The sequence below is a fragment of the Zingiber officinale genome, chromosome 3A, assembly GCF_018446385.1.
Source record: "Zingiber officinale cultivar Zhangliang chromosome 3A, Zo_v1.1, whole genome shotgun sequence".
NCBI lineage: Eukaryota > Viridiplantae > Streptophyta > Magnoliopsida > Zingiberales > Zingiberaceae > Zingiber > Zingiber officinale.
In genome coordinates this window covers 100,217,872-100,233,879 of record NC_055990.1, presented here as the reverse complement: position 1 = coordinate 100,233,879, position 16,008 = coordinate 100,217,872, and the positions used below count along the sequence as shown (strand labels likewise).

At 36.0% G+C, this 16,008-nt stretch overlaps 1 protein-coding gene across 1 annotated transcript; it reads left to right on the top strand.

Moving 5' to 3' along the window:
• Window positions 1-4,920: 4,920 nt before the first annotated feature.
• LOC122052167 (protein MODIFIER OF SNC1 11-like) lies at window positions 4,921-14,926 on the top strand. The gene is made up of 6 exons (XM_042613568.1): window positions 4,921-5,294; window positions 11,411-11,491; window positions 11,571-11,696; window positions 14,446-14,494; window positions 14,588-14,650; window positions 14,739-14,926. The coding sequence occupies exons 1-5, from the start codon at window positions 4,990-4,992 to the stop codon at window positions 14,612-14,614; spliced, it is 588 nt and encodes a 195-aa protein (XP_042469502.1). The 5' UTR covers window positions 4,921-4,989; the 3' UTR covers window positions 14,615-14,650; window positions 14,739-14,926.
• The last annotated feature ends 1,082 nt before the right edge of the window (window positions 14,927-16,008 follow it).

Genomic DNA, 16,008 nt, shown 5'->3' with positions numbered 1-16,008 from the left:
ATTTGAATTATTGGCTTAATTAAGTTTAAGGTTAAGTTTTAATTTTAATTTGGTTAATAATTAAGTTGATTAAAGTTTCACAATTAATTATTTAAGTATTAATTGATTATGAATTATTATGAAGGATTAATTTAATTAATTTGAATTAATTAGAATTAAGTTTAATTAAAATTAATTTTTATTAAATTATTAATTAATTAAGTTAAAATTAAGTTTTATTAATGTTTTAAATTAAGAGTTTGATAATTTGATTTTATTTTAGTTTTTGAATTAATTACTTATTAGTTAAAGTTAATTAATTAAGATTAATTTTTTATGTTTACTTTCAGAGTTAAATTGTTTAAATAATTGTTTAATTAAATTAGGATTAAAGTAATTAAAGTAGTTTATTAAAGTTCAATTAAAGTTATTGATTAATTAATTAAGGTAATTTAATAATTAGTTTAAGTTTAAAGTAATTGATTAATTAATTCATTAATTTCTAATCTAATTAATTAAAGTGGATTTTAAATTATTAATTTTAATTTAGTATTAGTTAATTAATTAATTTTTAGTTAATTAGTTTATTTATTTAGAATTGATTATTGGTTATAAATTTGATTAATTATTAATTTTCTTAGTTAATTATTATTATTTTGTTTCATTAATTAAAGTTACTTTTTAAGTTTATATTAGTTTGAATTATTAAAAATTATTGAAAATGTTGTTTAACTCTAGTTAGATTTAAATTTAGCTTCGGATTTATTAAGAAGAGGAGTTTATAGAGTAAGTTTCCAGACTATGGTGAGTTACAATTGACATTATTAGAGTAACCATATTTGAGATAGCTTCCCCAAAACGACTAACCTAAAGAACTTAATATTAAGTTTTGTTTTAACTAGTTCATGTTTGACTGGGGTAGCTTCGACTAGATTCACTAGGTCTAGTGCACCAGATAGAATACATATAATTCAGCATAGACATGTCTTTGACAAAATTCCTTGACGTATTATTATCCAACTCCATTCTGATGCTATATTATTAGAATAGGTTAAACCTTTTGTAACTAACCATTCTAAACTAATAGCATGACATGACATGGTATATAACAGGTAAAGCATGTATAATCATAGTAAGTCAATCAATTCAAGTAAGTCATATTATTATTGTTGCTGTTATTCTTATTATTGTATCATTATTATTATTGATTAGTTTCATAGTTAAAATATACTTGATTATAATACGATTTGTAAAGTTTAAATTTTTTTATTTAGGTTTGACTTAGACTTGAAACCAAAGTCTAAATTTGTGAGTTAGTAAAATTATTAATTAACTTTTTTAATTTATCAATTTTATTTTTCTAATTTTATAAAATTTAAATTTATATTTTTAAATTTAGAAAAATTATTTTCTTTGTTATTTATTTTCAAGGTAGAATTTTAATTTTTATAAGTCAAAAATTTATTTTTCAAATTTTTATTTTCAAAGATTAAAGGATTGATTTTTGAATTTTTATAGTTTAATTTCTTATTTCCATTTTTCAAATTTTTAGTTATTTTTTTTATTATTAATTGATTTTAGATTATTAAAATTTGAATTTAATTTTAAATTATGTTGAATAAATGGATTTGGATTAATTGGATCTAGGTTTTGATTAAGGTTTGAATTGATTTGATTAATGTTTGTTAAATTTGAATTATTTAATAGTTTATTAATTAAGTTATTTTTGTTAAGCAATGTTAATGTAGGATTTTCATGTATTTTTTAAATTCATATTACAATCTAAACAAAAAAAAAAAATCTAAAGTATGTAAATTTCATGTAATTTAAATTTATTTACCTTAATTACTCCTCCTAGATCCTTGAATTTTCTTTCTGAACATTGATTTTTGTAGTGACTTATTTTGTTTACTTGAAGCATTTAATGTGGTCCTTTGATTTTTGAAATTCAGGCATCAATTCCTCCTTTGCTTCTGGTTGTATAGATCAATTCTTTGGACATTTACTTTTATAGTGTCATTTTTCACTGCACTTAAAACATATTATATGATCCTTAAATTTTGAATTGACAACTTTACATTTTGAATCATTGTTAGGATTCTCCTCCTTGACTATTACTGTCTCTGATTCGGGTTTGGACATTTGTTCTGATTCAAGTTCGGATCCAGCAACTTCCTTCTTAGTTATTAGTCTAACAAAGTTGATTTTGTCTTGCTCTTCTGAGTCTGACTTTAAGGATAACTCTTCGAATTCGAACTCGCATTCAAACTTACTTTTGCCTTGATCTTTTAGCCTCAATGGAGTCTTGTGAAACTCGATCAATTAGATCCACAACTCGAATACATTATTGTAATTTTATAATCGACACAAAATTTCATTAGGCAACACACTAATTAATATACTCATTACATTTGTGTTTGCTTCTAAGTTTTGAGAAGGTTGTTTCAATGCAATCCAGTTGTCAAAACTGTCACTTCTTACGAAACATTCCATCATTCGCCTCCAGGAATTGAAGTAGACTTGATCGTACGGTGGAGGTTCATAGATACTTCTCCCTTCTTGATAGGATATCGACCTTCTTGCAAGAAAACAAATAAAAAATAAATTTCCAAGACTTCATCTTGAGATTAGTAGTGCGGTATAAAATTATGAAAGGAATACAAAAAAATAGAGTAAAATCTTTTTAACAAAAATAAAAGAAAAGATTTTTAAAGTGTTTGAAAAACGATTTAGTTAATTCAGAGCAACCTGCTCTGATATTAATTGAATGATCGAAAATGTGATAGAGGGGGGGGGGTTTGAATATCACTCGTTAAATTTTTTTCTTTTATCATAAAAGTGAATCAGAATAAGCAACGGAATAAAATAGCAAAATTAATACAAGTGACTCAGGTAGTTACTTGGTTTGGAGCCTATGTCGACTCCTACTCTAAGACCCGCAATCCTTGATCACACCATAGGGTAATCTGCTAAAATTCCTCTTTCCGAAACCTTCAGAAAAGCAGTAATTCATACAAAGATTTTTACAAAGGATTATGCAAGCTAAAAGTAAATATACTAACAATGAAGTAATAAGATGAAGATTAGTCAGAGCTCTTCGGCGTCATGGTTTGCACACAGAATTATAGTAGCACAAACAAAAGAATCGAAGATCAGAAGGTTGCACCAAAATTCTTTTTGTTGATGCTGATCTCAAGGTCCTTTTATAAGCCACATTCAGTTGACTGATCAGTTCAATCAATCGATCTTCCTATCGGTCGACTGATCAACTAACCTTCCTTTTTCACCGAGATCTGATCTTCGTGTCATTTATTGCATTAGTTGTTCGGTCGACTGATCACCTTGATCGATCGATCGATCCCTGAAACTTCCTTCTTCACTGCGATTTGAATATGCCACTGTGTATACCAAAATTGGTTCGGTCGACCGATCCTTGGGTTCTAACGTCTGATCCACCTGAATTCCATCTTTGCTCTGCACAATCTAACACTGTCACATTAGCTAGATATGGTTGATTAAACTTCTTATTCAGTCGACCGATTCACTTGGTTTTTGCGAAGTAGAGTTAGTTTACATAGTTTATAAAACATCCCTATAATACAAAATTATCACAGTAGTATAATGCTGCATGAGTAAGAAAAAAGACAGTAAGATCTGTCTTGATCTCAACTTAAAAACCTCTCGGTTTCTTCAGTTGAATCACCGACCTAGGGTTTATCCCTTCTCGGGACACGACCTCTCCATTGCTCCATTCCAATTGTTTACGTCAACCTACTTGTCAAACATTTGGTCCTTTAGACTTGTTTGGACTTTCTCTGCTTAGTGTCCGATCGTCTGATCTACTAAGACTTTTCCTGCAATACTAAATTAGTCAATAGCAATAATAGTAATGCAAAATACTACGGTAAAACTAAACATAGATTTACCAAGATCCACTCGTCCGGTTGACTGTTGCAATCGACCAAAAACCTTTCGATGAACCTTGCTTGGAGTTCACTTCTCCAAGACTTCTCGCTACTTAAGATTACCTCCTCCTAGGGTTTTCATCACTTGTCTTCACTCACTAAGACCTAGGGTTACCCCCCCCCCCCCCCTTAGAGTTTTCACCACCAAACTTTATTCACCAGAATCTTTCACCATCTAACTTCACTCATCAAGACTCAGCATCGAATCAGCCACTAGGGGTTCGATATCAAATTATCTAGACTTACCAAATCCTTTTACCTAATTTCCATGATTTATCAAGATTTCCCCTGCTTAGCCGTGACTAGGACTTTCCTTGCCTAACCGTAGTTAGGACTAGTTACTCGGTAGGTTTCTCATCCTTCTCTTGCTAGTCATCCAATCAACCTTGATCTGACTAAACTTCATTAAATATATTGTGAAACAAACATCAAAACCTTAAAGTCGATTGCATTAACAATCTCTCTATTTTTTATGTTCGATAATATATTTAAGTTAAACTACTTAACCCAACTTATCAAGTCTTTTGCCCAAAAATAATTAGGGTTCTAACTTAAAGTACTTCCTCTTTAGCATACATGAAAAAGGTTAACTTAATATCGATTAATTTCTAATCCTTAGATTTTGCACTAGTAATCATCTAGATCAATTGTCCAAAAGAAAATTTTATTTATTAGTTTTTTAATATTAAAACTCCATCATTAAATATCTAAAAAATTGAGAAAAGTCCTGCCGTTATAATGAGAAAACTCTATCATTAAATATCTATTCATCGCAGCTCATATGAATTAAAGGATGGTGAAATAATCTAATCCCTAAATTTATGTATCTAAACGTTTCCTTCAAATTATTATCTATAAATTAGTTTATTATAAAAATTAATAATTTTTATAAAATATTATTTTAGAAATATATCATTAAATTTATTTTTTTAAATTGGTTGTTAAATTTATGCAAATATGGAAACTCAATAGACTGTTCTTTCAGTACGTTCCGTCGGCGTAGGGTCGAATCCGAAGGGCTTCGCTGAGCCCGGCCGCGAAAGCCATGGATCTGCCTCTCTCGGAAGCGGCAATGGAGGATCCTCTCGCTGGGGCGGCGCCCTTTGCCACGAAGCTTGCTCCTCCTGCCCCACATCAGTCCAATGTGCATGGGAACGCGGAGGAGGATGGAAAGCAGGGGCGGGCGGAAGGGCGGAGGGCGGGTAAGCTTGTCGGGGTCAGCTCAGGCTCCGCGAGTGTTTCCGAGACAAGCCCTGTCACCGATCTTGAAAGGAAGCTTCGGCGAGCCGAGAGATTTGGGGTGCAGGTGGTGCTTTCCGAAGAGGAGAAGCGAAATTCTCGAGCAGAGAGGTGAAAGTTTCAATCTGTGTTCTAGTTCCTTGATTTCGAACTGTCTAAGTTTGTTCCCCTTTATACACATGCAAATTCATGCTTTTGTTTTGATTTCTTTTTCTGAAATAAAAGAAGGGATTTGTAATTCCTGCAACTTAACCTCTTGAAAAAAAATGGAACCATGCTGGCTTGGAGATTATGGTTCTAGATAATAACGAATGTATTGGCCAGGTTAGAACGTATGGATAGTGGTTGATAGATATGATTGAATATCTAGTTCTGTCTTAGAATAGGGTCTCAAACCCTAGTTCCTTGAAACTATGTTTTTGTTTAGTCTCTACTTGGTTTCAAATTCAGCTTCTTTATCAACGCCACCTCCCATCAGTTATATTGTTTATTGTATTGTGATTTTGTAAATAGAAATTGGGTCTGGCATATATGAATTGAATTTGATAACTCAGCTTTAGTTTGTTTTGTAAGAAGTTTTGTATTACTTTAGTTTACTTTAGACTTCAGATCATGATTGCAATCAGGTTGGATCAAGTCAATTTTATTTTAGTTGTGATGGACTTACATTAGAATTTTACTTTTACTTAAAGAAGCCCAGAACAAGCCCGGCATGAGCCCCCAAACACCCCAAAGAGGTAGTACTATACATCCGGTCATGTGCAACAAAATCAAGGAAAGTGGCCGCCTCCAAGACTAATTGTTAACCTTCCTACTACCACACCCACTGCCCGACCCCTTTCATAAGGTTTTCTTCTGCCTTGGAGGTTCTTCGATCAGGTGTATTAATGGGGGAACTGTTGGTCCCTTGGCGACCGGCAAGAGGAGTGAATTGCCCTGCATAATGTAAAACAAAGAATATCTTTCTCAACTCGATCAAGCTTAATCGATTACACACTTAATTTAAATATAAAGCATAAAAAGAAGTACGAGACAAGTAGTGTTTTACTTGGTTGGCAATCAGAGGATTGCTACTCATAAATGAGCTCACTATGACGATCTTCTCAAACAAAACATTGGAGGCGGAGAAGCCTCGTACACGGAAATTAAGCTCGTAAACTAAAAACAGAACTAGAATTGAAGTACAGAGTGTGTTGTTTGATAAGAGAAGACCATGACTCTATTTAAAGCCTGCTAGTCGGTCAGCTCCGGGCACCTAGAATGGGTCTGAGCGCTTGAGTGTGGATAAAATTTTATCCACGACGACAACGACTCACTGAAGATAAGTTTACTGGTCCGGGTGCCTGGACCGCGCCGATACGACCCCCTTGGACGAGGCACCCCCGGGGGCGTCCAGGGGATCCGGTTGCTCGAACCGTCCAGGCTCTTGGACTTGATCCAGGCGCCCCAGTGAACATCATGTTGACTGGACGTCCGATTTCTCCTCGTTCCGGCTTTGTTCGCTTGGGTGATTTCGGCCATCTAGAATAGGGCTCACCCGAACCCATTTTCCGACCTTCTCGAACAATCTTTTGATCCGACTTCTCGTCCCTCGAAAATACTGCGTGCTTCCTTCTCGTCCGCTAGCGTACTCTTCTGCAACGCCTCGTCCCTCGGACGCACCGAGCCCGTTGACTTTCTCGTGCCATCGTTCTCGCTAGCTGCGTCTTTCGCTCGATTTCCTGTGCTCCTAAGTTCTTGCACACTTAGACACAAGGCATTAAAAGACAACAAGACCTAACTTGAGTCGATTGATCACATAAAACTACCACGGGTACTTACAATCTCCCCCTTTTTGATGTGAGCAAACCAAGTTAAGTTAGGGTAAAACAAAAACAAATAATAGTAAGGTAACAAGTATAAATTTTGCAATTAAAAAAATATGCAAAAATCAAGATGTACCCGCCCCCTAGACTTAACTTCTAATTCTCCCCCTTTGATCACATTAAAAATAGGAGTATGCTATGAAAATAACATGAAGTAAATTTAAAACATAGTCTAAGAGATAAAATACAGTGACTATCATCCAGAAAAATCATGAACTTTAAATTTCAAAAATATAGATTTTTACAATATATAAACCATTTTTGGAAAAACTAATTTGAAAAAATATTTTTAATCGTGGGAAAATTTTGAAAATTTTTTTAATGGTTAAATAGACATATCCAAAGCAGAGATAAAATTTTCACGAAAAATTGAAATTAATTTAAGCAATAATAAATTCTTTTCTACATAAAGACATATTTTCTTTAAAAATTACTTAAAAATACTTTCTAAGTTCAAAAAACCGTGAAAAATTTTCTGAGAATGTAATAGAACAAGTATTTTTACAGAAAAAATGAATTTTCAAAAATTTAATCTTCTAGAATTTTTAATATTAAAAATTATCATTTGAATAAATAATTCATAGAAAATTAAAAATGGTAAAAAAAATTTGAAAATATTTCCTTGGATAGAGAATATGATAAATTTTGATAGAAAAATAAATTTTGCAAGAAATAGTATTGCGAAATATTTTTAAATTGAAGAATATGATTTTTATTAAAAAATTTATAAGAGTTAATACAACTGACAAAAAATTTTGAAATTTTTTCTACAGATAAGAAATAAAATCATTTTTCTCAGAAAAAATTAATCTCTAATTAATTTCGAACAAAAAAAATTATATGACACAATTTATTTAGACAATTCTAAACAAAAACAATATTAAATCAAATTAAAAGTGAAACATGCATAAGAATTTTATTTAAGCACGATTTTGGAACCAATATAGATTCCTATCTAGTGGATTAATCAAGAATTTTCTAGGAACATATTTTCTTGATAATTTTCTAATTTGACTCTTGTGATATCTAAAATGCCAATTTTGTCCTTGATAATTTTTAAAATTGGAATTAGCAATATTCGAACATGTAGAATTTTTTAAATTCTCTATTTGTTCTTGTAATTTTTCATTTTCTAATTTTATTTTGTCAAAATCTTCTAGTTGACAAGATCTTACTAAAGTTCCTTTTAGCTGTTTGTTTTTTGTTAATAATTTTTTATTCTGATTTTCTAATTTACAGGAATGTTTTGATAATATTTTAATAAATTCATATAGCTGGTCAGGAGGTAGAGACCGTACTTAACTTACCTTGTCGATCCCGTTATTTGAGGCTCCCCTTGTAGAGCTGCTTGTTTCTGACGTTGCTCCCCCTTCATCGATGCTCTCGATGCTTATCTTTTATGAGCTTGCTTCATCACCTTCTTCATGACTTGCCATTAGTGCAAGTCCGACGTAGGCTTCAATCTCTGATTCTAATGACGTTTCGTCCCATGTCGCCTTTAGGTTCTTGTGTTTTTTCTGGGTTGGTCTTTTGTTCTTGACCTTATCCTTGTCCTTGCTCTTCAGTTTTGGGCAGTTAGTTGTCTTTCACGTGCTCTTCTTCATTGCAGTAGTAGCATCTCACCTTTCTTTTCCTTCTTTTGACATGCACTTGATTAAATTTATTAGTTCTAAAAAACTTTTTGAATTTTCTTACCATAAATGCCATTTCGTCATCATCGAGGGATGTTTCGGAATCCGGTTTGTCTATTTTTGCCTTTAAGGCAATGTTGTGCTTTGACTCCTTTAGATCTGCACATCTAAACTCATAAATTTCAAAAGTTGAAAAAAGTTTTTTCTAAATTACTTACCTCTAAGTCCCTAGAGATGAAGTATGCATCTATTAAGGTTGACCATTCAGGAGTCTTAGGAAAAGCGTTAAGTGCATACCTTAGCGAATCTCGGTTGGTTACATTTTCTCCGAAATTCGTGAGTCCGGTGATGAGTTCTTTGATCCTTGAGTGGAGGTGTGCAACAGTTTCGCCTTCTTCTAACCGAAGGTTGCTGATCTGGTTCCGGAGCAGGTCCCGTCTCACGAGTTTAGCCTTCGAGGTCCCTTCGTGTAGTTTCAGGAATTTCTTCTAGAGCTCCTTGGCTGACTGGTAGGCTTCGATCCAGTTGACTTCTTGAGACGGTAAAACACTCAGCAAATGAAATTCTGTCTTGTCGTTTGCCACAAAGTCGGCTTGCTCCTTTTCGTCCATTGGTATTTTTCTTTGTTTTTCCTTTGTCGATCCTTTGGTGCTATAAAACCATACTTCATTATTATTAATAATTCAAAGTCAGTTTTGAAGAATACCTTCATCTTCTTTTTCCAAATCCCGAACTCCCCTTTGAACTTAGGCGGGTAGATGTTCGGTCGGCGGTTAGTCCTTTTGAAACGGTTGGACTCTGATACTACTTGTTGGTCCCTTGGCGGTCAATAAGAGGGGGATGAATTGCCCTGCACAATGTAAAACAAAGAATACCTTTCTCAACTCGATCGGGCTTAATCGATTGCACACTTAATTAAAATATTAAGCATAAACAAAAGTACGAGATAAGCAGTGTTTTACTTGGTTGGAAATCAAAGGATTGTTACTCCAAGGCAAATGAGCTCACTATGAAAATCTCCTTTTTGAACAAAATGTTGAAGGTGGAGAAGCCTCGTATACGGAAATTAAGCTCTTAAACTAAGAACAGAACTAGAATTGAAGTAGATTGTGTTGTTTGAGAAGAGAAGACCAGGGCTTTATTTAAAGCCTGTTGGTCGGTTAGCTTCGGGCGCCTGGAATGGGTTCGGGCGCCTGGGTGTGGATAAAACTCTATTCACAACGACAACGGCTCGTTGAAGATAAGTTTACTGGTTCGGGCGCTTGGGCGGACCGCGCCGATACAACCCTTGGACGAGGCACCCCTAGGGCCGCCCAGGGAATTCGGGCGCCCGGACCAGGTTTGGGCACCTAGATTGGGTCCGGCACCCCGGACAGTCAACATCGTGTTGACTGTCCGATTTCTCCCCGTTCCGGCTCCGTTCGCTTGGGTGATTTCGGTCATCCAGAATAGGACTCATCCAAACTCATTTTCTGGCTTTCTCGAGCAACTTTTCGCTCCAGCTTCTTGTCCTTCGGAAACGCCACATGTTTTCTTCTCGTCCACTAGTGTACTCTTGCGCAGTGCCTCGTCCCTCGGACACACCGAGCCCGTCGACTCTCTCCTGTGTCGTCCTTCTCGTTAGCTGTGTCTTTCGCTCGACTTCCTGTGCTCCTAAGTTCCTGTACACTTAGACACAAGGCATCAAAAGACAACATGACCTAATTTGACTTAATTGATCACATCAAAATTACCACAGGATATTTACAGTATTGCTAAGGTTGATTGAACATGGGTTTGGAGCATTACCCCATTAATACATCTATTGATCGGGTGATCGCTTTCCTTGATTTTGTTACGCATGACCGGATGTATAGTACATCTATCATTCTTTGGGGGCTCATGCCGTGCTTGTGCCGGGCTTGACAGTGGTGGGAGGGTGGTCGTCTATGCCCTTTCCTTATCGATTCGGGCTCTAAAAGTTGCCCCTGTGCATCTAAGGGGAGCATGAATGACTAAGAACAAGGAGAGGTAAAGGAAGAAATAGTTAGATTGGTAACAAACAAATATACTTGATTTTCTTATTATTTAGGTAATGCTATCGGAGGAAATGAAGCTCAATAGTAGGGAAAAGATCTTGTTATCAGCCTTTCATAACTGATCTAGGATCCTGTTTTGGTGAGAAATGGTGCAAGTTAATCTTCTTAATACTTTATGTTGCTTTCTCCAAATTACTAGTACTTCACCTTGTCCCCTTTAATGAGCATAAACACTTGCAGTGGGGAACAATTGTGGTTCAAAATTGTTTTGATAGAATATAATAGTAATAATGCTGGTACTTGGTCTTTATATTTGATCAATGTCTTGGTTATCATCTCGTTTGTTTTTTTTTTTATCTTCTATTGACTTGATAATGGTTACTTTCTATGCTTAAATGCCAATCAATTCTCAAATTTTCTGTTAGGTGTGGCCTGGGCATGAGGCATTTTAGTCAAATAGCTAATAATATATCATATTAACTGTAATCTTATCATTGTATCTTGCTCCTGTTATGTATGTCTGCTTTGTTTCGCATAAACACTAGCCTATTCTTGATTTTCTTTGCAGACCTCTTTCCTCAATTTTAAATCATGAATATTGGCTTCCCCCAATTATTTTTCTGTTGATTTGTCAATTTATCTAAGCTTTACCTTTTTAAATGCGAGGAGTTTATACTCATTTCTCCATTAATTTCGTTAAATCTTATTTTCAGGTTTGGAATCGATTCAAACATGAGTGGAAGCAAGATTGCGAGACAAGCAGAAGAACAAAAAAGAAAAGCCCGGGCAGAGAGGTGCTTACTTTTGCTCCAGCACAAAGTATTAGTTGTTTTGCCCTCCAATTGTAAAGCCTCCTTGTTTTCCATATCTTAGGTTCGGGCTCAAGGTTGATAATCCAGTTGATGAAGCGGCAAAGAAGAAGGCTAGATTGGAACGATTTGCACCAAACTCGAAGCTTACTACTTCAGAGGAGGAAAAAATGAAAGCAAGAGCAATCAGGTGAATTGGTTGTCTTTGTTTATCGTATTTTGAACATGCGACTTGCTGGTTTCTTTCCTTGATTTTACCAGACTGAAATTTGACTCACTTCATTGGAAAATGAGCATCTCCATAAATGATCAATTTTTGAATATTTTGTTTTATCATTATCATTATTATTATTATTATTATTATTGATTTGTTTTGTTTGAGAAAATTACAAAAATTGGAAGCAATATATGTCAGAAAAAGGTTCCTGAATATGACCATTTAATCTATATCAAATATTATAGGGATCATGATATAAAATGGGTTGAATATAATTTACAATCGATCATAATACTCAATTCTACTTCCTCATGTTCATCAGACTTGCACATACTTGATAACAATATAGTTTATACACATCAAAGTCAAGGATAACATCTGTAGATCGGATCTTACTCAAAAAAGTTAATTTAATAAAATCTCAGAAGCATGATGCCAACTCTATCAAAGAGTGTCTTTTGTGGTTGGCGGTAATCTAACTCTCCGAGGAATTCAAGTAGAATCCATTTCTATGGACATGATTGTTAGGGCATAAATTTGGTGACACAGTCTTCGGGCATAGATTTAAGTACACATTATATAATCAAATAGACATGATCTTCTCGACTTGATTATAATATTTACAAAACATATTTACCAATAGGGTTATATTTATATGTTGGTGCGGGAAACATCCAACGATCGAACCGGTGTTTTGATTATGTCAAAGAGTTCAAGTTAAGTTATTTTGTTATCTAATGAGCTTAAACAAGTGTGCAGGAAAATCTTAACTGCGGTTAGACAGGTGGAAAATCTTAAGGGGCGGTAACCTTAGGTTCTAGGGGGTGGTAACCCTAGGTTGAGGAAAAACCCTAGGGGTGGAGAAATCCTACGGGGCGGGGGCGGGGGCGGGGCGGGGAGGGGGGGGGGGGGTGGTAACCTTAGATCCTAGGGGGTGATAACCCTAAGTGGAGAAAAACCCTAAGGGGTGGCAACCTTAGGTCCTAGGGGGCGGTAACCCTAGGTGGAGAAAAACCCTAGGGGGCGGTAACCCTAGGTTCTAGGAGGTGGTAACCTTAGGCGCAAAGTCCAGTCGGTCTGGAGGATCGGACTGACATCAGGTAAATCTCCTGAGAGGAGTAGGTGAGGACGCGTTCCCCGCAGAGGGAACAGTAGGCGTCGGGTCGACCTAGGGTTTTCGGTCGGAAATCCGAAGTCAGACTCGGACAGTCCGATGACTGTCAAATCACTTAATTTGTCATATTTTATGTGTGCTAACTTTGTCTTGCAGGGTATGTGTATGTTGGGTGAACTAACATACTTTGCAGGGACAAATGAGCAAGACAAGCCTTGGATGAACAGTGTCCGAGGCGCCTCCATAGAGCTTGGAGGCGCCTCGGGTGAAGAATGTGAGTTGGCCGCGAAGCAGTGCTGGAGGCGCCTCGGAGGGAGCTGGAGGCGCCTCAGACCAAGGCTTGGAGACGCCTTGGAGTGGTTTGAAGGCGCCTTCAAGCTGATAAGGTGCGACCAGTTCTGTGCTGATCCACGTGGGCGACTCGGGAGGCCTGGAGGCGCCTCGGACAGTCTTGGAGGCGCCTCCAGCAGTGTATAAAAGGGGACCTCGAGGCAGCAGTTAGAACAACACAAGAAAAGCAATCCTTACGCAACCGGCTGCCAGCTAGAAGTTCCGACGAAGCTGTAACTTGACGCCGACGACCCCAGAGCTCATAATCTACTATTAATCTTATCGTTGGTATATTTCATTATTAATTGTACTTGAAATTTGTAACTATCTTTACGAGATTATAGTTGTTGTCCAACGTAAACGCTCAACGAGCGTGGGCCTTGGAGTAGGAGTCGACACAGGCTCCGAACCAAGTAACTACTTGTGTTTGCGTGTGCTCTTTTCTTTACTTAATTCCGCTGTGTATTTTCGACTCTGTTTTAAATCGAACGAAATAGTCACGAGCGCTATTCACCCTCCTCTAGCGCTTTTGATCCAACACTATATACCTTCGTATGGTATAAATAGCAGTAGAAAAAGGAAGTTCCCGAAGTCCGCGGTCATCTCCTACAACTAAAGCTTGCGGACAACTTATTAATAAAAAAACATTCACAATGATTAGAATTCACCCATAATATTATTATAATCATTAATTTAATCAAATACCCAATTGAATGTGGTGTAAGGACTAAACTTTAGCCATTAACATAATAATTATATTATATTATCTGATTATATAATTTGTTTCTAAAAAAAGGCAGTAAGAAAATTAGTTTAGTTTAAATTCTCTAACAATTTATCTTTTCCCAACATATTGGATATGTTTGTCTTGTTTTCCAAGATATTTTACCGTTACGTCAAGGCTCCCTTTCCAAAAAGATAGCTTGGTGCACGAAGCTCCCGTCATGCGGTGCCTTACCTTGTTTTTTGCGAGAGATTGTTCTGTAAAACGAAATCTAGATGAGTAAAATTGTTTGTTGGATTCTTAGAGACCTCAGGTGACAAAATCTCGGTTTAAAGCAAGAGCCACAAAATTGGCACCTATAAAATCTCGGTTTAAAGCAAGAGCCATGATCGATCCATGTCACATCCGACCTTGCTGGTCCATTTTGTGCTAGGCTGGACCTAGCTCGGGCTCAACGTATTGACACCTTTAGTTTAGTAAATATACTAGCAGACCTTTTCTCGACACAATTCACTAATATGATTATGTTCTTCTGCATGTAACTTCCTTTTCAGGTTCTCACAAGATTCATCTAAGGTCAATGGCCGGCTCAATTCTGATACGGTAAATCTTGCCTATCTAGAAACATTCGAGAAGAACGATAATTATTGCTTTCTTGCTAAATTCGTCTATTGCTTATTCTTTTACTGAAACCAGAAGGTGAAAACTGTGCCCCCCACCTGATTGAGTTTTGCAGCATATCGGCATTTCCATTACAAGGTACTGCAGTTAAATGGCTATCTCTTCCTATGATCTTAATTAGCCGCTAACAGATTCCCGTGTCGCCTGTGAATGTCTTGTTTGGCAGGTCTCCTTTCTCGAATTGTGCCACCCGAGTGCGGCATATGAAGTCTAAGATCTCTCTCCTTGTTTTAAAACATGATTTTGATGGCACTTCCCACTGTTTACTTATCGCCCTCCAACAATGGGATTGGATTTGGGGGTTAACATTTTTTGAAATCTAGATATTATAATTTGCAGAACTTGTATTGCTTATCTCATTTCCCTTTTTAGCATATAATTTATGATCTCACTTTGGAAGAAACATTGATATATTGTGGTAAAAGGTGAATACGTTCGTCTCAGCACCCTCGTCAATCCGTTCCAAGGTCAACACGGAGGAGGTAAATCATGGTCGGTTATTAGTCTTTTGGAATAGTGACTAGTACATAAGGGAGGTATTTATCTCGGTTTTGTCGAGATTCGAACCTCATACCTCATTGTAACAACACCTCATGCGCTAGCCACTAGATCCATCCGAGGGGACAAGAAACATTGATACATGTTACTATAACATTTTGCATCATTTGTAAATTTGCATATTTCATCCTAGTTGTTGGAGTGAGTTAGGAAAGATAATCATTTAGTTGGCAACATTCAATTCTTATTGTAATTAGCTGATCATTTGTTAGGAATATGATTTCTAAATTATGGTAGGGTAGGTGGTATTAATTAACATTTAATTTTTTACTGTAATTTATATTACCTTGTATCATTATATAATGTATGTATTCTCGGTGAATAAAAAATAAGAGAGAAAATCTTCTACCTAAAGGTTTGACATGGTATCAGAGCCAGATACAACCTCTACTATGGTTGTCGAAATTCCTTCAACCGACCTAATCACTCAATCCAAGTAACTCGGCAGCCATATTACCTTCGGATCCAACATAGCTATAGCTCCAATAGGCGTAAAGCTGGATGACTCCAACTATGTTTTATGGTCCCAAGTGGTTGAAATGTATATCTCGGGCAAAGATAAATTGAGATATATCAATAGAGATTTCCCTCAGCCAGCCTTGGTCGATCCGACCTTTCGACGATGGCATACTGAGAATGCTATTGTCAAAGGTTGGCTAACCAACTATATAGATGCCTCCCTTATTGGGAATTTTATTCGCTTCCCAATCGCGAAATCAGTATGGGGCGTCCTGGCCACGACATACTTTGATGGCAGTGACACCTCTCAAGTGTACGATCTTCATTGTCGGGTGACAAGACTTAAACAAGCTGGTGGTTCTCTAGAGAAGTTTTATTCAGATCTTCAAGGACTTTGGCGGGAAATTGATTTTTGACGA